The 22,655-nt window shown below is 36.6% G+C and overlaps 2 protein-coding genes across 4 annotated transcripts in view; both read left to right on the top strand.

Annotated features, from left to right (window-relative positions):
- The window catches only part of shoc2 (SHOC2 leucine rich repeat scaffold protein), a 37,659-nt gene extending 31,382 nt beyond the window's left edge, over positions 1–6,277 (top strand). For 2 of the 3 annotated variants that reach the window (XM_088915867.1, XM_088915868.1), the window contains exon 9: positions 47–6,277. In XM_088915867.1, coding sequence (XP_088771993.1) covers positions 47–255 — 209 coding nt within the window. In that variant the 3' untranslated portion in view covers positions 256–6,277. The remainder of the gene's footprint in view (positions 1–46) is intronic. The other variant, XM_088915869.1, reaches the window with a different exon arrangement.
- Positions 6,278–16,802: 10,525 nt separating this feature from the next.
- adra2a (adrenoceptor alpha 2A) lies at positions 16,803–19,167 on the top strand. The gene has a single exon (XM_088916808.1). The coding sequence runs from the start codon at positions 17,494–17,496 to the stop codon at positions 18,754–18,756; it is 1,263 nt and encodes a 420-aa protein (XP_088772934.1). The 5' UTR covers positions 16,803–17,493; the 3' UTR covers positions 18,757–19,167.
- Positions 19,168–22,655: the final 3,488 nt, after the last annotated feature.

The raw sequence follows: 22,655 nt of genomic DNA, 5'->3' as shown, positions 1-22,655 counted from the left end.
GTACCCTTAAAAGATTATGAGACTGTATTTGTATTGCTTTCTGCAGGTACACTGGAGAATCTTGAGGAGCTGTATCTGAATGATAACCCCAATCTTCATAGCCTTCCCTTTGAACTGGCTCTGTGCAGCAAGCTGTCAATCATGAGCATTGAGAACTGTCCTCTCAGCCATCTGCCACCTCAGATTGTTGCCGGGGGACCCTCCTTCATTATTCAGTTCCTGAAGATGCAGGGCCCTTACCGGGCCATGGTCTGAAAACCCAATCCTATGTGTCATACACTGTAAAAAAAGATAAAGAAATGCATTATTGTTGTCATGAATATATCTGAGAAAAAGGCAATTTTAATAAGACTGCATTACATGTTTCTGCTAATAGAGGAATCATAGCCATTTAGATTTTTTTTGGGGTTTTTTAAATCATGTAAAAAGGAAAATTGTTTGTCTAGGCTTTCATTGCCAGAATTGATAAATGTATATTAAATTACTAGCTGCTGAATGGCAGTTCTCTTTCAATTTAAAAGTATATTGCCAACAAAGTTGCAGTTATTAAGTTTAATGGATTACAGATGGTAATTATAAGTACAAAAATATAATTGTGCAAAAAATGTTCATTTTTAGTGACTTTTTAATTTTTTTGGGGGGGGGCTTCTAACTGCTGCCATAATCCTGTTTTCTTTGTCCCCTGATTAATTTTAAGAATTGTCTTTTATGATGCAGATTATCTAATGAAACAGACATGCATGATTTCAAATTCAGTGCCTATCAAGGAAGAAGAACAGCTACTTTTAGTTGAGAAAGCCTTGATCCTAACATTAGCTATATTTTTCCCTTTAAAATCCACCCACTGGTTTTGTTACTTCACTGTGCGTTTTTTTAAGTTTCATTTTTCACATTTTACTTTAGAAGTGTAGTATTGTAAAATGCTGTCTCCTAAAACAGTTTCTGTTTTAGAAATATGCAAGAAACAAACTTGCAACAATACAGTAAATCTGCTATATATGGTAACACTTTACAGTAAGTGACTGTGATTACTTCATGATCAATAAACAAAATATGAATAACTTACAAATATATTGTGACTTCGTGTGCATTTCATATTAACTCGGTAAGAAATACTTCATTTAATTACATTGAGAATACAAACACCTATCGTAGAGTGTTACCATATCAATACTAAAACAATCATTGTATTTTTGTTAATCAGAAAATCAGTTCTCTAAAAAGCTACAGCTCTCTTCTCATCCCTTCTGAACCCTGTTTCAATGGTTAGCAGGAGTACCATTCAATTGTCATATTAAAGTTGCAGTGAGATGGTTAGGAAATTTTATACTTCTTCCTGCAGTGAAACATCGGGAAAATAACAGTATCACACATGGGGATGGGGGAAGGACATGAAAGGTGGTGGGATTTAAAAGACCAACAACGGTTATTTGAAATCAGTGTATATATCCTTATGCAGTGCTTGAATTTTGATTTTATGTCTATCCTTTGGCTAGATCTTAATAGTTTGGCGATGATTTTGTCATTATTACCAAGTGGAATTGAACATATCAAGCATAGCTAAAGATCATCACAAGGAATTTAATCACATAGTTCCTTAATCTTTCTTAAATTATGCCAAATACCTTTTATATATATATATCTGTAAGGTTATGGCCTTCCCAGAGCAACAGTATAATAAATTCTTTAATGTTTAATTTAAATTTCCTTTTAAAGGCTACCATTTTGTTTTGGAATCCTGTGCTTTTGAACACTTTTATGTTTCTGCATCACCAGATCTGAAAGCTTAGGTGTATTGAGCAATGCCGTCTTAACACTGTCCCATTATGCTGCTGTTTTGTGCACTTTTTATAGTATTGGCATCATTAAATAGGTCATATCTGATTCATTTACATTTTCTTTGTAACATTTAGACATTAAATGGGGGCATTTGTTTTTCTTAACATGGGGTGTATTTTGAGTAGGATTTTTATACAAAACTTTTCTGCTTTTTTTATAATGGAATCTTGTCAGATCTATATTTCGTTAAATCTTGCTGAACTCCATACACTTAAACTCAAGAAGGGTCTGGTTATGTTTATTTACAATTCTTAAAATATCCATATCATGCAGTTGACAGTAGAAGGAATTACAGTTTATGTAAGGTATTTTCAGTCAAATTTGCTATCTTTTAATTCAGAAGCCAAAATAGTTTTTTTTTAACAATTAAGCATTTTCATGATTAGTATTAAAACACCGTGGTTGTGCATGAAAATCCCATCTTAGGTTACCAAACAAAGCTCTCTTGTTTTTTGTAAAAATGTAATGTGGCCACGAGTGCCACAGTGCTTCATTGCTTTGTATTTAATTTTTTTCAATGCCCGCTTATGGTGGCAGCTTAAGATGGACTTTCATGTGGCTGGTCACAAAATGGTTTACATCATCCACTTCATCTTTAGAGGTCATGTGTAGCAAGGTGAGAGCACACCCCTTTTTGGTATGGAACAATTGCTGCTTTATTCTACCAGCCAGAATTCATTGCTGCTCTATGAACTCTTGAACATATGCTGTAAAAGGTGAAGGGAAATACACAGACTAGTGAAGTCTGAAATAAAACCATTGTCAGTGTCAGTGGTTCTTACAGATCAAATTATTTGGAGCTACAACATTAAAAAGGTGCATATTCAAGTCTAAAATAGTTATAAACACAAAATCTAAAAAAAATCTTTCTCCATACATGCTTAACAAAACCTCGAAGCAGTACAATCCTGGTTTTAAGTAAAAGCTGTAAAAGGTACAGATGCAAATACTTCAAAGCAGATGGGCATAAATATAGCACATCTGTATAATGAAATAAAATCAATTTCATTATCTTATTCACTGCATATTAATGTGCCATTTAAAAAACAGAAGTACTAGGTAGCAAATTAAACCAGGGTATATAAAAGTGGAACTAGAAAAGACTTTGTGCTATAAAGTTCAGAAAGCTTTTCTTAAAATCCAGGAATGTAGCTCTAGGCATGCTTATAGAGACTAATTAGTCCGATGCTCTTTCTGCTGTGAGCAGTTACTTTGTTATATCTGCTGTTTTTTTATTTTGCCAAGTTGTATTTTTTTCTGGTGGATACAAAATTAAGTGACCCAGTGCGGTTTTTTTTAATATTTACTGATGTTTTGTTTTAGCAGTCATATATTGATATTGTGTGCATTAAGGTCATCTTTTTTGGATTTTTTGACTGTTTTTACAGATGTCTTGTGAATCTCTTGCCTTGCAATCTTGTACATAAAACGAGCATGTTCATTTTATTTCTAATCATAGTGTTGCAGGGAGGGGGTGTAAAAGTGAAAACTTGGCATTTAGCACCTGCCAAGATGTCTGATGATATTCTAGTGCATCTAAAAGTCTATCAAAAGCATTGTGCAGCAGTGCCTAACCTTGCCTAATCTTTTTTCAGCCTTAAAAGGTAAATCATTTCATGTTCTCTATAGTTTCCTGATCACCTTTTATTAATTTGTTAGCTTTTGATTAGCACATTATTAATTTTCTTGTCTTTTGAATACTTAACTACAACTTCATACAGTGAATAAGTACTATGTTTTCCACTTTTTTTTAATGACCGTTTACTCTTGAGTTACTGAAATAAGCCTGAGCAATAGGCTGCCTTACAAAATTAGATACGATATGAGTGACTTAACTTTACCTGTGCATGCCTGCCCACACTGCTAAATTTTATTCAGTAGACCTGTTTCTTTAGCAAGCTTGAAAAAAAATGGAAAACTTTCAGTGATCAGCATTTGTAAGGAATTGGAGAAGAAAAATAATAGATGCTTTTCAGTGAAATGTTTGAATCGGCTAAGACCAGAACCAGGTTCCTCACTGATGCCTTTGTCTGCTTGTCAGTGGCTGTGCACAGCAGACGTCAACAAAGCCATCCTGCTGTCTCTTGTTTTGAATACTGGTAAATAAAATACGTTTCCTGTATTATAGTGGCAATGGTATGTAAAAGATTTTTTTCTTCATATTTTAATTCTCATTGAGTCTAAAGTAGCTGAAGACACTTTTGGTCACTGTAGGGTGAATTCTGATTCGTAGTAACACGTGGATTTTCCAGAAAATACAATAAGACTACCTCTTTCTGAATCTGCAAAGTTGGCAGGTACACCATTTCCTCCATCTGAGATATTGACAGTTGCAAATGTATTAAGGGGCGTTAAGAGTGTATCTGTGTATGTTTTCTCAGCCAACAGTAGACATGGTCAGGGCTTATTAAACCTGACAAGTGAGGGATGCATCATGCCATGTGAATGATTCCTGTCCACCACAATGCATCAATGTGGAAACATTGCACTGATTTATAGTAAGGTCCATAATCAATTACAAATGTCATCCACATAGCAGCTCCGAAGTTAAGAAAGCTGCATAACACTAGGTACAGAGCATACGTAGGGTGTGGAGCCTCATTCAGGCTTGTTTATCCCTTTTCACCACTGACGCATTGGATTGAGCCCTACACCTATCTCTAAACTCCCACTGTTCTATGAATGACAACCGTTCCGCTCTCCTTTTTGAGGATAGGCATTGCTTGCAGCTCACTTTTTGTGCAGGAGCCTGTTCTGACTGATTCGTTTCCTCTCCTGAAGGAGTCCACAGTTAAACTTCAATTCATCGTCTACAGATAAACAGGCACCCAGATAGCATTTGAGATCTATTTTGCATGGACAAGATATTTCATTTTATAGAAACAACCAGAATCTCTCTAAATGACCTTTGTACATATTTAAGACAATACCAGTCTGGACTTGACAAAATTCAACTATTAGAATAGACTTTAACCTGAGCAATAAAACAGATGTTTTTAGAGAAGAGAAAGGCAAGTGGTTTTACTTTAAGGACATGGAAAAAATCTTGGAGGATTAGGATGGTATAAGGGTAAATAAACAGTGAGGGGCACAAATCTGGCATTGACTTTGTTGTGGTTTGCTTCTTAATACTGTACATAATACAAGCTTTTTATTGCATACAGGGAAATACATTTTCAGTACATTAAAAGACACCAATGTTTACTTAATTGTAAATGTCAAAAATTGTTTTTAGTTTTTTTTTCCATCATATACTGAAAGATTGATGCACCTACTACTAGGTTGACAGCCCTACTACTTTTCCTTGCCTGTTTTTGGCACTGCTAAATATAACTTTTTGCAAATGAATGCTCATGTTCAGTTATGTTCTGTATGTACATACGTTTTGAACTGTAATAAATCTATATACATTTACAAAAAAGTAATGTGATATATTGTATTGTGTAGCAATGTTTGCTTTACCTAACAGTAATGCAAAATGAATGCGGTTTGTCACATATCAAACTTGTTGCCTCCTTGAGAAAGAAATGACTTTCCTTTTTAAATGTTTTTGTCTGATTGCTGTATTTTTTTTGGTATATATATATCATCTATTTGTACAAAAGCAGCTTTGATGAGGGGGCTGTTTTACAATATGAGTAGTTTGCAATGATTTGCACATGCTGAACATCATGGCACAATCTAAAACTTCTGATATTAAAAGGCGCTGGGTTACTTTTTTTTCTGCCAGACTTTATACTATTCTCCTGGACCACATCTGAGTCCTATGAAACAAAATAAGTACTTTTGTACATTTTATTCTTCCCTTGATCTGAATTACATATGTAGTAGATATCCAGCTGGTATTTAAATTATAAATATTAACTGGACATGTTCAGGTCAAGCAATTCTTCCCACCCCTTACAAAGCTTGGGATAAATTTTCTTTCCTTTTATCAATGGAACTGGTTGTACACAACTTGTTTGTGACATCACAGTACTGTATTGGACATCGAACTGCAGTGGGACTTCAGGTGGTTCAGTCCTTGGCATTTGATTTTTCTTCAGTTTTGTTTTAACATAGTGCCGTGCCTTTTAATCTTAATGCTCCTAGACCTGGGCTGATATTGAATTATTACTTAATTATTTTTTCTTGCAGCTACATGCCATGGTCATTAAGTGGTGATGTCATTAGTGTAAACTTAAAAACAAAAAAATATCATTTTGAATTTCTGCTGTTTGTATCTTTGTCTTTGCCTGCACAATGCTTTTTATTTTAAAGATGAATCCCACTTTGATATGTGTGGAAAAGCTCTGGAAATGTATAACTGTACTTTTAATCCAATTAATTGTAATGTTCAGTTTATGTTACTTCAATATAAAAAGACGATTGCCTTGTCTTTTTTATTTTATAAGTCATGTTGTATTGATGCATTCATTATAAAAAAAGTATATTTGTACACATGGGGCTACTGAGTCATTGAACACGATTCATACACAAACCTTTAACACATTCAATTGCATATTATACATAATTAATTGGTCATTTACTTGTAGTTTTTTATTATAATCACATGTGCATTTTAGTTTTCTTTTGGCATTTTCTTGTCCTCTTTCATTACCCTGCAAATTATCAAGAGCAAACTGCAAAAAGGATGCTTTGTAATTGTATTGGTTTGGTTTAATAATCATTCATTATTAAAGATTGTATTGGCCCTAAACTTTATCAGAAATCTAGCAGGCATCCTCATTTAGTTAAATATTATGTTTTTTTATATTTCTGTTTAGAAATACAAATATTGTTTATATTAATGTTGGTTCTAAGTTTTGAAGAGTAGCATAGTCTTTCTAATTTATGTTGTTTGCTGTATCTCACATCCTGGTGTATTTGAATTTTCAAAATCATAATTGCATAAATCACTTTGTCACACCAGTAATACGGTAACTCCAAACACCACAAAAATGATCCTACCTCCTTTAAAATGTGAAAGCCACTGCTTTTCTTAATACTCTTGTTAGTAAGAAGACAAAGCTGAGAATGGCTTTCATTTATCACCCAGAAGTAGTTTAGCATTAAGTAGTTCTGTATCTAATGATATATGTAGAAATTAATATTTAAGGAATGGGGGTCTGTTAAAATAAGTGTTTAGAGTGAGTCTATTAAACACGACATAATTTCCTTGCTACCAAAGCAGGTGCATGAAAGTATCCTTATATTGCCATTACGGGTATCTGGAAGTATTTGGCTTCTTGTTGTCATCATTAAAAACACTTGCATCTGTATGTGAACCAAATTTGTTGTCTTTTGAGCATCAGTAAATGAAGAGGAGGTATCCTTTATGTACAGTATAGTGAATTAAGCCTACATGTACCGTTTTAAGTATACTGTAGCTAAACAAACATTACAAAGCAACATTGAAAAAAACTATCTTCATATTCGAAAAAAAACTACTTGATTTTAATCTATGAACTCTAACAAGCACAATTGCAACACTTTTAGATAGGACTCTAGAATAATTCATTCCTAGAGATGAGAAAAGGTTAAAAAAATTGTAGTGTTATTAATTTGTTGGATTATATTTTCTATTAAAATGATGGGATTTATTTGGGAATCCATACAGTAATCAAATCAAATGGATTATAATCCACAATTATGACAAAGCTAACATTACAAACTACTGTAGTTCAAAGCACTGATTGATACCTTGTAGTTACCATAAGAAACGTATTCCCTATATGTTTAGCCTGTCTATACAGAAGAATAGTTACAAATTAGAGGATCCGATCTGGCCCATCTAGGCCATTAGATAATTAGTTGCTAATTGATCCAAGGGTATTATCCAGTGGTTTATTGAAAGGTGCCTATGTACTGGTTTCAAAAACACGGCCAGTTCTGTTCTCTCGCAGCACTTTGGGTAAAAGGGTTTGTTCTCAGTCTTAAATACATGTCTATGTTATTTAAATGTCCATGTATTTTAAATTCCTTTTAAATTCCAACTTTTCAATTGGCATTTCTTGTTTTTACGAATAAGTGGTGCGATCATCTGAAAGCAGAAGAGTTATGAAAAGTTTAATGGAAATGTTGTGGTCAACAGGTATAGGTAAGATCTAATCAGTTGAGAAAGGCCAATTGCATTAGCAAATTTTTTTAGCAAATATTGGGTCAAATAAATTCTGACCCTAGGCATCAGTGGCACAGTGGTTAGCATTGTTGCTTTGCTATGCTGGGGCCCTGGGTTCAATTCTGGCCCTGGAGCTTGTATGTTTTTCTGTGCAGAGTTTGTATGTTTTCCCCATGTTTGTGTGGGTTTCCTTTGGGTGCTCCAGTTTCCTCCCACATTAATTACTTAATTAATTTATGGGAAAATTGTACCTGGTGTGAGTGTATTTGTGTCTGTCTGCCCTACGTTGGATTGGCATTCTGTCCTGGTTGTATCCTGCCTTGTGCCAGTTACTTGTGCCACCTCCCCCACAACCTTGAATTGGAAGAAGTGGTTAGGAAATGTATGTAACCTACACAAACACTGACAGGTTTTCTACTGCTCATGAACTTTCCCATTTCTATGCTTCTGAAGTTTTACTCTAATACTGGCACGTTCCATCTTTTTTTTTTTTGTCCTTGCAGGTTATGGTTTACAAGAAAACAAGATACCTGAGCTGGTTCCTCAGTCACCAGATGAAAACCCCCAAGGCAATCTGAGCATGCATTCATTATTAGCAAGCTGCTTATTCCTGTCGGGCTCTTGTTTGTCGTGAATTTGATCCCAAGAAGCGTAGGTGCAAAGTAGGTCTACAATGTATAGAAGGCACTAGTCAGTTGCAGAGTGCAGACACAAGATAAGATCACTTTATTAGCCATATACAATTTCTTGTATTAGGAATTTGTCTTTCCGTGACCCCAACTTACTCACAATGAGACACAGACAGGGAGAGAAGCTTGGGGTCAGAGCGCAGGGTGAGCCATTTATACAGCACCCCTGGCGCAGCTGGGGTTAAGGGCCTTGCTCAGGGGCCCAATGGAGTAGGATTCCTCTGCCGGCCGCAGGATTTGAACCGGCAACCTTCCAGCCACGGTGCCGCCACTCCGCCACAAGCTGACAGGGACTGCTTATTTACACAAATGAACCTTTGGAACGTGGAAATCTATGTTAGGGGTCGGCAAATCCACCAGACACCAAAAGGCTGTCTTTTATATTATACTTGAACTTGGGTTTCATTACAGCTGAGCTCTGATTGACTTAATTGGATCAATCAAGTGTTTAATTACGAACAGCTGACATGCTTTCATTACATCTGCTCGTTGACCCTATGCAACCTGCAGGACGAGGGCTATAAACTCCCTGCTGATAAACAGAGGGGGAGAACTTGCAAAATCCATCCAGAAGACACATTAGTGCAGAACTGATCGCAGGACGGTGGACTTGTGAAGTAATAATAATAATAATAATAATAATAATAAGTGCTTACACTTATATAGCACTTATATAGCACTTTTCTGGACACTCCACTCAAAGCGCTTTACAGACTCCCCTCCGCCACCACCAATGTGCAGAATCCACCTGGATGATGCAACGGCAGCCATAGTGCGCCAGAACACTCACCACACATCAGCTATCAGTGGGGAGGAGAGCAGAGTAATGTAGCCAATTCATAGAGGGGGATTATTAGGAGGCCATGATTGGTAAGGGCCAATGGGAAATTTGGCCAGGACACCGGGGTTACACCCCTAGTAGAGGTTAACTGCTTCAGCATTGTTCTGCCTCCCAGGCAGTATGAAGGGAAATCAGGAACTAGATTGCCACATGTGGTGCGATTATAAAACTTAAGTTCAAATGTTGTTCTGTATCAATGTGTGCTCATCTTTCATTCTACTTTATAGACTCAAAGATGTCACAAGCTGCAGAGAGCATTTGGCCTTATAATGTTGTGAGGCTCCCACACATCTTCTGTCATTTGTGCAAGACATTTGTGAAAAATCACTTGTAATTTCCTACGTTCTTGGGAGTTTGTGGTGAGCTTCTGTTTTGTACTAAACAGCTTTCCAAAATGCATTACTTTTGCTTAATCTTAGAGAGACTTTGCATTGAAGAAAAAAAAGGGTGCTGATGTATTCAGGCCAAGCATCCCAGGACAACTGGGGTCATATCAGGAAAATTATATTCTTTATGTTATTTGTGTAAGAAACAGTCAAAGAAAGTTATCTCATTTATGTGCTCTACATAAGTTTTAAACAGTTTGGAGTTGCATGATGTGTGAGAATAATTATCGCACTCCTGGTCTTTGGTTGAATTTCCACTAGTCTTTGTTTAAATCAATATCACAGGAAGAACAAGCTTTAGTTACTGTCCATAACAGTTAATTTGGTGTGAACACATTATGGTAAGATAAGGCTCTGGAGCTTTAAGGGCATTGCAAACCTTTTGGGTCATATTACTGGTCTTTTCAGTCTGTGTGCTGTGTAATTGTGAGGGCTAGAACATGCCCAAGAGGAGAATAATCGAATTTGTTCTGTAAAACAAACTTCACATGCAAGAAATGATTTCCCGATGCTGCCACTTTATCAAATGTTTAACTGAACTTGTTGGAGAAAGATCTTAAGATGTACCTTTGTAATTGCAGCACAGTGTGGTCTTGCATTGTCCTGCTGGAAATCAGCACTTAATGACTGAACTGTAGAACTGAACAGCTGTCAGATTAAGGACTTCATTAAGGTATCACTGAGTAAAAAGCTTGCTCTCAAATTAAATCAAAGTATTCTTGTATTGAGAGTTTCCTCCCACTACCCTCATCATTTCATTGTCCCACTAGTTGATTTGAGCAAAGCTGTACCTAACACTCACTATTGTGTCTCCACACAGGCTCTTGCGTCATGTTTGTTATGGTCAAAATGGCTGCCATCAGGCAATAAAGCACTCTGTCAGGCAAAAGAGACCTCCTCAGATAGCAATTTCTTCTGTAAACATTAACCCTTAACCCTTAAATGGCCTCTAACCACACAGATAGTGAACTAGTCATTCTGCCGATGTTCTGATAATTTTTGTGGAATTCCTTCTGTATAGCCACTGCAGGCTGAAAACTAATATATTAATGAATATGATGGATGGGATGTTCCTGGGCACTTCTGGTGAACTTCTTCCTTCTAGGACATTGTCTGTCCCTCAAAGAGTCTATTTTTGTGGACTAGTCCACTGAATTTTGACAAAGCACATCTCCAGGCAACTTCTCAAACAGACAAGCTCCCTTTAATCCTGCTTGTGATTTTCATCACTAAAACAGCATGGTTGTATCTTTTACTTAATATAAATCATACCCTTTTGAAATAGTTATTTACATTGATTATTTGCTCCTTTTTTGGCAATTTAAACTCAAAATAAATGCCAAATGTGAGCACCTTATAAATTTATAAAATCACTCGACTTCAGCTCAGTATTTTGCTGTCCCAAGGAACAATACTTGTCAAAAACCAAAACTGCCTACTTACTACTTAAAATATAAATAACATTATATTCCCAATGAGCTACTGATGTTAAACTTATTTTTTTCCATAGTGAATCTATATATGTACTGTATATTACTATATATATAAAACACAAAAAGCCCACCTACAGTACTAAAATATTATGCTAATAAAGTGCATAGCAAATAAAACTAAAAGTGCACGATAGACACAAACTTCTGCAAACTGTACTTAAAACTTTGTCAGGACAGAAATTCAATCAAAATCCAACGCATTGCATTCAGTGTATAAAAGTTTTTTTTTTCCACACAGCTATACTTGACATATCAAATTGGACTTCATGTCTGTCAACAAAACTGGGGAAAAAATTCCCAGCGAGAAACTTCAGCGAGAACAAATTTATCAAAATGAATTTCTCTAAAGCACCTAATCAATAGAAAATGATTTTCTGAAGGCGGCAGCGCATTTGATTATCCCTGGTTTCACAAAATTGTGATCTCAAGATTACCGTATAGCGTAGTATTGAGGCTCAGCTTTATCACAGATCATACAAAATCTCTTTGTGAGTCCCTGAACACATTATAATAATGGAACACTGTTCCCTGGACCTGGAACAGAAGTGAACAGACTTTTTCTAGTGCTTTGTAAAGAATATCAAATATCTTCATATATAAAATGTTTAATTCTACATTCTGCTTCATATACAACTTTGCAGAATGCTTCATTCAGACCTGCAGACAATTAATAAAACCATGGAGAGGATAGAAATTCTACATCTGCAAAATGTATTGGTTTACTGGAATTTACTTTACATGATTCTAAACCAGGCACCAGCTATGTTGTTCATGTATTAGCACTTATTTTAACACCAGGATTTGGAAGATAAGAATGATGCCGATGAGGGGAGGCTCATCTTTCAGACGTGCTGAAATCTGATCTCCCTTGATACCTACAAAAAGAAGCTGTAAACTCCCAATAATGTAAAGTGACCACTAAAAAACAGTGGAGCTGGATAGGAATTCTTAGTCTATTTCAAGATTTATATCAAGAGAAACTTGCCGTCAGAATTGGCAACTTAAAAAAATACTCCGAAAGCTGGAGCCTGTCTCACACAGTGGCATCCAACATGATCTGAGAAACGTGGATCAGCTGCTAAATGCTCAGTCTTATAATGGACTAGAACTGTCTCTGTTATTAGACTCAACCTGGGTATATGGCCTGACATGAGTTCCAGCTCTAAAAAGGGCAGGCAACATAACATACTGTGTGGAGCTAGTGACCAAGATTTCTCCAGCCACTGAATTTTCCTGAATCAATGCGTGCATGTTATTTTGAAAGAATGATATATCCTCATTTATAGTAAAAAGTGTAAGCTTATCTTCCTAGCTTCTGCTAAAAATAATTCAATTTACAAATATTTGGTAAATAATAGCTGGTGTATAAGTGTAATGCCCCTGACCTTTTAATGTGAGTAATTAAATGAGGCACTATGTGCTTAAGTAATAATACCATGTTATGGCACCATTGTGCTATTGCATGCATTTTATCCATGTATTATAGTTCTGGTTAAATGAGAATAGAGTAAAAACTGTAGCTGTGAATGGAAAGAAGACAAGTGTGGGGTTTATAAGGGAAGGCTGCAAACACAAAATAAACCATTGCTACCTAGGAATTTCAGATGTTACTGTACATTGTTTTAGAAAATTTAAATTAAACACAACACAAGACACAATTGCAAGTAGAGAGATTGATTAAGACACCTTCTTGTTGGTCCAATGTCAAAATAATGCTGGTTTTATTATGGAACTACTCCCTCCTTCAGATTCCTAAAGCTGCAGCTCATTTTATAGATGTTGCATATTCTGCTGATACCCTCAGGGCTTGTGCTGATCAAAATGGTAAATATTTACACAGACTTAAGCATCTGTTTACTCATCTGGTAGTACAGCCATTGGTAATTATTATTAGTAGTGATCAGCATTCTTGGCTAGGTGGAAAAGTGAGAATAAGACATTAAATTTGATTTATGCAAATCTGTATCATTAGCATATTTATGTATATTTGGGCTTGTATCCTTTGAATATTTTAAATGCTGAAAAGGTGAAGTATTCTCATTCATATATTTAATATTTAAAATGAATAAACATGAGAAAACTCATAATTTAAAATGATGAAAATCAGTTTCACCCTTTCTTGTGTTCAACTTTCAAATTGTTTAAAAGAGGACAATGGGGAATGGTGGCAGTGGACATTGAAGAGATATTTCAAGTGGGTAGCTGCATCAGGATGCGTAGTCTGCAAAAGAACAAGTAATAGGTTTATTCCATGCTGAAAAGAGAAGAGAGAAAACACAACGTTCCGGTTTTGTTTTCTCTCTTCTCTTTTCAGCATTGAATAAACTTTTTACTTGTTCCATTGAAGAGATATGGCAAACAAAACTCATAAATCAGGGACAGCCAACTCAAACTGTTTTTATTTGACCTATTCAAAGCTTTAAAATGACCCATCTTTGGTAATAGATAATAAGAAGACAGTGTGATGTTGGTCAGCTCCCCTGATCTTTTGCATAACACAATTGATCCTTGGCAAGGTCACAGAGGAAGAGAACAATTACAAGAGCCAAACAAGCCTAATCAGCATGTTTAAGAGGTGGAAAGAAACTGGGGCTCATTAAGTGCCCCGGAAATCTAGTGTCCTGCTAAAGAGATGGCACATCTCAGCAGGTAGACTCTCTCTAAATACCTCCTGCTTCTTGTCCTTAATATTTCTAAATATACTGTAATTTCCACTCATGTTTTTCGATTATTGTATTGTTTCCGATCTTGAATATGAATTTGAATTCCTCAGTTCCATTCAGAATTTTGAATACTTTAATCAATTCCCCTTATAGTTTCCTCTGTTCCAAGCTAAAAAGACATTCTATTTTTTTATTCCTTTGCAATTCCCAATTAATCTACTTAGGGTCTTCTGTTTCATCCTCTTTGTGATTCTGCCCGCGAAGCCGGCAGCCATATCACTCTGCAACTCACAACTGGCAACCCACTGAAGCTCAGCAGGTGTGAGCCTGGTCAGTACCTGGATTGGAGACCTCCTGGGAAAAACTAAGGTTGCTGCTGGAAGAGGTGTTAGTGGGGCCAGCAGGGGGCGCTCGCCCTGTGGTCCATGTGGGTCCTAATACCCCATTATAGTGACGGGGACACTATACTGTAAACAGGCGCCATCCTTTGGATGAGACGTAAAACCAAGGTCCTGACTCTCTGTGGTCATTAAAAATCCCAGGGTGTTTCTTGAGACGAGTAGGGGTGTAACCCCGGTGTCCTGGCCAAATTTCACATTGGCCCTTACCAATCATGGCCTCCAAATAATCCCCATCTATGAATTGGCTTCATCACTCTGTTCTCCTCCCCACTGACAGCTGATGTGTGGTGAGCATTCTGGGGCACTGTGGCTGCCGTCACATCATCCAGGTTGGTGCTGCACATTGGTGGTGTTGGAGGGGAGTCCCTATTACCTGTAAAGTACTTTGAGTGGAGTGTCCAGAAAAGCGCTATATAAGTGTAAGCAAATATTATTATTGTGAACAAACTGATTTAAAAGAATTCCCCGTTTAATTACTTCGGTGCACGAAATTCCCCCAGTAATGTACTTTGTAGTACATCAGAGAATTAATCGATATATAACCTTACCACTATAAAAAAACTTGCCAAGAGCAGTTTTTTTTTATTTTATGGTAAGCGCAGAGTCGCATTGCATGTATTTCTTCCAATCTTAATTTACTGTATATGTCTGTAAGTGTTGTAGTAAATAAAATGAGGATCCTGGCAAAAGAACAAAAGACTTCCAATTGCTTTCGAAAAGCAAGACTGTGAATCAAAATTTAAATTACATATAGCGCACAAACATCAAACCACAGCGGTATCTCGTCTCGTTCCAATTTAGCTATTATTTATATTTGAATTATATGTATTTATTAAGATTTTATGCCTCATAAAGTCAGAACTTTTCCTTACAAAAGTAAAATTACTATTGATTAATGCCGCGTAATCACTCGAATTTGCATTTAAAAACAGCAGATAGCAATCCGTTTACTACTTCCCAGTAATTAATCCAGTATCTCTTACATAAACAAACACAAGTAAAGAAAAATAATTTACGATACCGTACTTTTAAAGTTTTATCAAAGAACACGAAAACGAACATCAAGCCAGAGTCATGAGCAGCCCATCGTCCAAAGACGTGATTTTCTCTTTCTTCGGTGCAAAAAAACAAGAAAATCAGTAACGGTCGATTTAGGCAATATTCCCACTTAATTTATTATCAGTCAGCAGGTGTCACTGTATACTCGCGCTCTCTGTCCACGGTGCTGAAACTTTCAGCAATGTTACAGAATGTTTTGTCAAATTCCACTCGGTCTGGGTTAGTGTCACTTGCAGCCGTTACAACTTACTTTTTTGACCCCTTTGTACAGGTTGCTGGTTGATGCGTGGTTGGGATAGCCAGATGATTTTTTTCAGTCTTAATACTACACGAATATGTTTAAATATTTATGAAAAAAAGATTACTACATCAGTGTTATGCGCAAAAGGTTTTCTTTAATGTAGCAGTGGTATATAGGGATATGAAGCCATTCTCTTTTGTTAAACATTTAATTAACGCCTGGCTTGGCAAAAATAACCAAATGATTTCTCTAACGAAGCCATTAAATAAAGAGAATTGAAAAAAATGTTATACAAACTTTCCCTCCTGTTTAGCACTCCCTCTTTTGAGAATGGACATTTTTCAAATGTTCTGTGCGTCATAGACCACTGGCTGAAATGCTAGTATAAATATTTAAGTCCTCGTTTAAACATGATGTTAAAATATTTCCTAAAATCACTATCGTCCATTCCCTACAATCATTCAATTACCTACATTTAGTAAAATGCATTATTAGACAATACATATACTTTTATTCTTTAGTTATCAATGTATTTTACCACGAGATCCTTTTTGAAATAATTATTCATAATGTATTTTTCCCCAACACGTAATTAGGATACGTGTAATTAGCATATGTTCTTACTTTTTACTGTCATTGCTAGGAATCGGAAAATAATCTGAAAAATGAAATTTACATTTTAGTTTTCCTTTTATGGAAAAATAAACTCCTACCTGATTGCCGTTTTTTTGCGATTGTAATGATACAGTGATTCAAGTTATTAAAGATAAAGCGAGCCGATACTATTATCTGCCATATATCTGCCATAGTACATACTGAGTCGATCAGTACATCAATCGATGTAGCCATAAACCGGAAAGGATGTTCATAAATGGTCATTATAGTCCACAGAAAATCGTGTTATACAGTATGTAGATGTATCGTTGCAGTATCCAGATAGGCGGCAGACATCGACATAGCACTCTTCCTCTCATAGTTTGGAGAGCAGAGTTTGTTTTCCACGTGGTTCTTGACGCTGGGCACAGAGCAGTACTGAATTGGAGGCTGAGACTATAAAAGAACACACAGCTAGAAGGCACCGAGTAGGAAATCCGGCGGCTCCACTGACAAAACGAGGTAACAGGATTACTGTGTTGTTATTTTTGTAGGTGGAACAGCTAAAACGTGGACAATTTTGCCGAAAAAACCTTAACAGCACAATGGCCACTTCTGTATAATATTGTGAAGAGACTAATATATCTTGATGTGCCCACGAAGACCCACGGGGATTTACCTGTCATAAACTGTTTGCGCCATGCAAGACCAAAATAAGTTACATACAAGCAACTGTATAGAAAGGTTTTCAGCGGACATTTATATATGACACAGCCCTCATCATCCAAGGTAAGAAAACTATTTTTTCTTACTAAAAAGGGTTGTCGGGACTTATATAAACTACCAATTGTAATGTTATCAATACAAACAAGAAGGAAAAAGTTTACTGCTTAAGACTACGGCGTTGCTTCACGCAGACCTGCAAGCCCTTGCTTCTTATTTGCAATTTTTCACGAAGAAGAACTAACTTTTTCACGGACTATCCTAATGTACTGTAACAAAAAAAGGGGCTGATTCGTGTTTGCGGAAGACGGATACCTTTTGAACTGGAAAAAAAAATAAGTAATGGGAAAAAGCATCAACAAAAATCGCCACTGACTGCCAATAGGCTGAGAGAAAGGGAAAAGCCTATTGGTAATGCACACTTTTTAAATGCCCCCTTCGAAAGGTTATTTGGGGTCCATTTGATGCTCAACACAGAAAGTCCGCTCCTGGATATCGAGGCGAGATCTCCGATGGGGTGCCACAACATGACAAACGAAACTTTGCCAACAGGCCTTCCCTACACCATCCAGATCACGGTGTCCCTTACAATACTTGTGGGGATCCTCATCCTCCTAACATTGTTTGGTAACGTCCTAGTTGTCATAGCAGTGTTTACAAGTCGGGCCTTGAAAGCGCCCCAGAACTTGTTCTTGGTCTCATTAGCATCTGCTGACATCCTGGTGGCCACTCTGGTCATGCCCTTCTCCCTGGCCAATGAACTCATGGGCTACTGGTACTTTGGTAAAGCCTGGTGCGAGATCTATCTTGCCTTGGATGTTTTGTTTTGCACTTCTTCAATCGTCCATCTTTGCGCCATAAGTCTGGACAGGTACTGGTCCATCACCCAAGCCATCGAGTACAACCTCAAAAGAACTCCCCGGCGGATCAAATGTATCATCTTTATTGTGTGGGTGATCTCGGCAGTCATATCCTTCCCACCTTTGATCTCAATAGAAAAGAAGGGTGGAAAGGAGAGTCCGACGTGCAAAATCAACGATGAGAAATGGTACATCATCTCTTCGAGCATAGGCTCCTTTTTTGCTCCGTGCATCATTATGATTCTCGTTTACATTAGAATATACCAGATTGCCAAGAAGAGAACGCGGATCCCTCCGGGGAAAAGACACAAAGACGAGGCAGACAAGAAGCAGAACGGCTTTATGGACAAGGACTGCCCCGAGAAACTAAACGGGGAAAAAGGTCGCAATGAGGAGGACGGGGCTGGAGAAGGCGATGTCAACGGGGAGGACGTGGAGGACTCTTCTTCTTCGGATCAGAACGTGAACAACCCGTGTTCTATTAAGAAAAAGAACAAGAATCGGGGGAAGGGCAAAACGAAACTGAGCCAGATCAAACCCGGGGATAGCATTCCCAAAAAAGAAGATGAGCGTAATGCAAAGGGCTCCAGATGGAAGGGACGCCAAAACCGAGAAAAACGATTCACTTTCGTACTGGCTGTGGTAATCGGAGTTTTTGTTATCTGTTGGTTTCCCTTCTTCTTTACTTATACCCTGACTGCCATCTGCGACTCTTGCTGCGTCCCCGAGACACTATTTAAATTTTTCTTTTGGTTCGGGTACTGCAACAGCTCCCTAAATCCCGTTATATATACCATATTCAATCACGACTTCAGGAGGTCTTTTAAGAAAATCCTCTGTAAAGGTGAACGGAAACGAATTGTTTAAAACGTTAAACACGGACAGATTAACCTTTTGCAAACTCAAAAATCATACAGCTTATTGTGCAGCGTTCCGTGGTTTCAAGCTTGTAACTACAATGAACGTCTATTTCAATGTAAAAAACACCCGCTTTTTTGTTAAGAGCAAGCCACTTTTAAAGAATGGGATTTTTTCTTTTGTTTTGCCAAAGGCTAAATGTACAGTAAGTATTGCAATGTTAGATATTTTCAATATTTGTCTATACTGAGTAAATTCGAAAGCAGGAGTGTTTTGTGTCAAAAAAGATGTGTGAAAAATAAAACTAAAAAATCTTGCCCCACTGTCATCCTGCTTTTAAGTTATGGACAAAACCATTTGATGTGTACTTTTTCTTTGCACAACTATTTTTAACAATAAAAATGGCGTGGAATTTACAAATGATTTCTAATGGATATGATCTGATTAAATATCGTGAATATATTTGAATAATAGCAGTAGAAAAGAACATACTTTCCTATGAATACTTTTGATACTTTTCACTTTTAAAAATCATCAAAGGCATAATCCAGTGGTTCAAGAAGATGTTTATATTATGTTGGCTACACAGTGAGAAATTCGGCAAGTCGGAATTAATAAAAGTCTAAATTATAAAACTTTACTACTGTTGCCAAATGTGATCAGTGATGTCACCTGCGTTGCTGGACTCTACGTTGTAGTTCTGAAAACCACGAAGATCAGTTCATTTGGCAAATCATCGTTATTGATTTTCTGTCAGGAATAATGTATGATTTGATATTTAAAGGCAATCTTCGTTTCCTATGAAGTAGAGAAAATTAAAGTTAATAAATGGATGCATACACAGCCTACAGTCAGAACATACATACACCATATGTTAATGTTTACATGAAATTATGGAAAAGAATATGGTTTTATGGGTAATTACAATTTAATGTATGGCTCTCCCTGTAATTTTAGCTGATTCCACACAGAAGAGCCACTCAGCTGTTAGTCTTTAAAAATTAACAAAAACAAATACAGCTTAATGTTCCTAGCTATTTTAAAGCGTTGCTTAGTATGGGCCAGAGAGTAGAGATCAATATGATATGTATAGGTCTTCTTCATCTGGTGGTGCAAGAAGGATCCAATAATCAGCTTTTAAGCTTTAATTCTAATGTAGTAACTTCAACTACAGCAGACAGGAGTTGAATTCTAAAATCAAATTATCTTAAAATTACTCAGCAGGAGCAAGCACAAAATCTCTCCTTAGCTCATTTAAAAAATGATTATTAATGTTTAATTATTGGGGTGGTCTTAGCCTAACACATCAGAGACTGGTATGTCAGTGTGATGGTTAGCATCCAAATGTGGGTTTGATTTGGCCTGAGGTACATTTTGTATGGAGTTTGCATGTTCTTTCGTTGGCCATATATATTTTTTTGTCATGTGATCTTGTATCCCCCGAGAGTCCAAACATACCTGAGTCTAACTAAATTGGTGTCTCTAAATTGTGACTCCTCAACTCTGTATCTGCCCTGTGATGGACTGGTGGTTTCTAGCCATGGTCTTCCAGGATAGGTTGGGGTCACAGCATGCACCCATGAATTGGACTCAGTGGTTATTGAAAATCGGAGCATGGTGCATCAAGCAAGGTAGCAGTTTGAAATCTTGAGCTGCTTGTATCACTGTGAAATGAAAAGTGAATATCTTTCATAAATCACTCCTGCTTTAACCATTTTTACAAGTGACCATAGCTGTATACACGCCAACCACAGCTCAGTGAGCGATCGGGTCTGAAAATTATTTTCTTTGTTCAGAGAACACGGTGTTGTAATTTCAGAGGCTAGAAGTGAATTGCAGCAGTGGAACAAATAAATCCTGAAGTACACAAATCATTTGAAATCTGACTTCAAGTGCCAAAAATTTCAGTGGCTCTCCTTTTTAACTTGTGCTGTGTTTACAAAAAAGTTAAACTCACGAGATTTTATCTGTTCTTCCCAGCGAATCACTTTCTTGGTATTTGTCATTTTGAAATGATTTGTATAAAATTAATAATAAAAGACTTCAAAACAAATAAAAACAGAAAGTACAGCGACGCTAGACACAAAGGACCCTTTTAAACCTCTGTGTTTCCCAGTCTGTGTTTTATGCCTTTATTGTTGTTCACCACTGAAATTTGATTTATTTTTAAGTCGCCTTATCCACAATGCAAGCAGTGCTATTAGTCCCACAATTACCATCTGAATTCCAAGTTACTTTTCCTGTAGACACTTTAGTTTTGTATTGTGGGTTCAATTTGTAATTCTGCTGCATTAGCATCTTTTTACTATACAGTTACCATATTTTAACACTGCTCACCTTTGATTTACAATGTTTTTACTGTGATTGAATAAAGCTCTTTTCCTCTCACTGTACTTTGCTGCAATTTACTTACATTGAGGAAAACACTTGTCACCGTGTCAGGAACAGAAAACTGTTACTAAAATTAGGTTTAAGACCTAATTTAAGTAACAATTACAGACCTAAATACAATCACCCTCCATCCTGATTCGTTTAATTCACTTCAGCATCTACCTTTCACTACAACGACTGGGTGTTCAGTAAACTTTGAAGGATTATCATGACAAAAGGAATATAATGTTATATATTTTGTTAGATATTAAAGTAATATATATAGTAAATACCTTGTTTCAAATCAAAAGTACTCTAGACATTCATATATACAGCATATATTTTTTACTCTTACCATCCTAAACCACCTTTTATGTATTTAAAGTCACTGCTATTCCCATACACACCATATCTATGGATAAATGTTCATGGTGCATTAGCAGCTGAATATAATTAGCATGGAGAGTCTTAGGCAATGCATTTAAACAAGCACCTTGTAAGAGTGAAGTGCAGAAACCCAGAGGAGCTGTTACTCAATGTACGGCTGATGAGCTCAAGAGAGTGAAGTGCTGTATGCCAATTTAGAGAGCTCATTTTCGTCATGGAAGCCTTTGTTCATTGAATTGTATTTTTTCCCTCTTCTGATGCATTTGCGGTGTCTATACATTAAGGATTGTTTAGGAAGCCGGTAGTATAATAGTTATGAAGTACTTGTTACAGTGATCATCCACGGTTTGTAGCTTTTTTTTTCCCCCGAACAAATCACAAACCCACTACATTCAAAAGTAGCGGGTTTCATTTTTTCACATTTGCGAAGTCAGTGAATTTCAGCATGATGTCGTTAAAATCCCCTAATATCCAAGTCTGGATGCTTTAAAGTCAGTCTGCCACTTGTACATCATTGGTGCCTATGAGACAATTAATCAATTCTGTATGTGTGTATGTCCTTCTGTGTTCTCGTGGGTTTTTACTGGGTGCTTCCTGTCCAGGGTGTATCCTGCCTTGTGCCTGTTGCCTGCTGGTTAGAAAATGGACGGATTACTCACACAGCCGTCCCTTTTTTCCACTGTTTGATCTTTCTGGCTTTAATTATAGCAATAGTCCACAAGTCGCAATAGGATGTGCGGGTTGTATTCAATAAATGGTCATAAATCTTAATGGCATTCCTGATGCTCTGCTATGGAAATAGACGAAAGATGATTACATGATCACGTGGACAGTTCTGACACCACAGTAGCAGTGGCTTTATGTGTATTCTGTAGCTTTTATGCTAATTCTTTGGTTTAGAGATATAAATAATTAACCGTTTAAAAAAAACAACCCCAAAACAAATCCCTAATGATAGTAAGAAGACATGCTGTTCTTGCGCCATTTTTGACTTTTTAAGTATTCAGTATGTACTGTTTGTTATGTGCTTCAATTACATATATCTACTGATCCTAAATTCAAACAATGACTAACAGTAATAAATTTAAGAAAAAGCCAAATAAATACATTTGTTAAACCAAGGATTTTTCAGAAAGTAGGTTGTAATCTGT

The sequence above is a fragment of the Atractosteus spatula genome, chromosome 5, assembly GCF_055471065.1.
Source record: "Atractosteus spatula isolate fAtrSpa1 chromosome 5, fAtrSpa1.hap1, whole genome shotgun sequence".
NCBI classification, from domain to species: domain Eukaryota; kingdom Metazoa; phylum Chordata; class Actinopteri; order Semionotiformes; family Lepisosteidae; genus Atractosteus; species Atractosteus spatula.
Note: the sequence above shows the minus strand (reverse complement) of the source record. Positions and strands in the feature narration are given on the sequence as shown.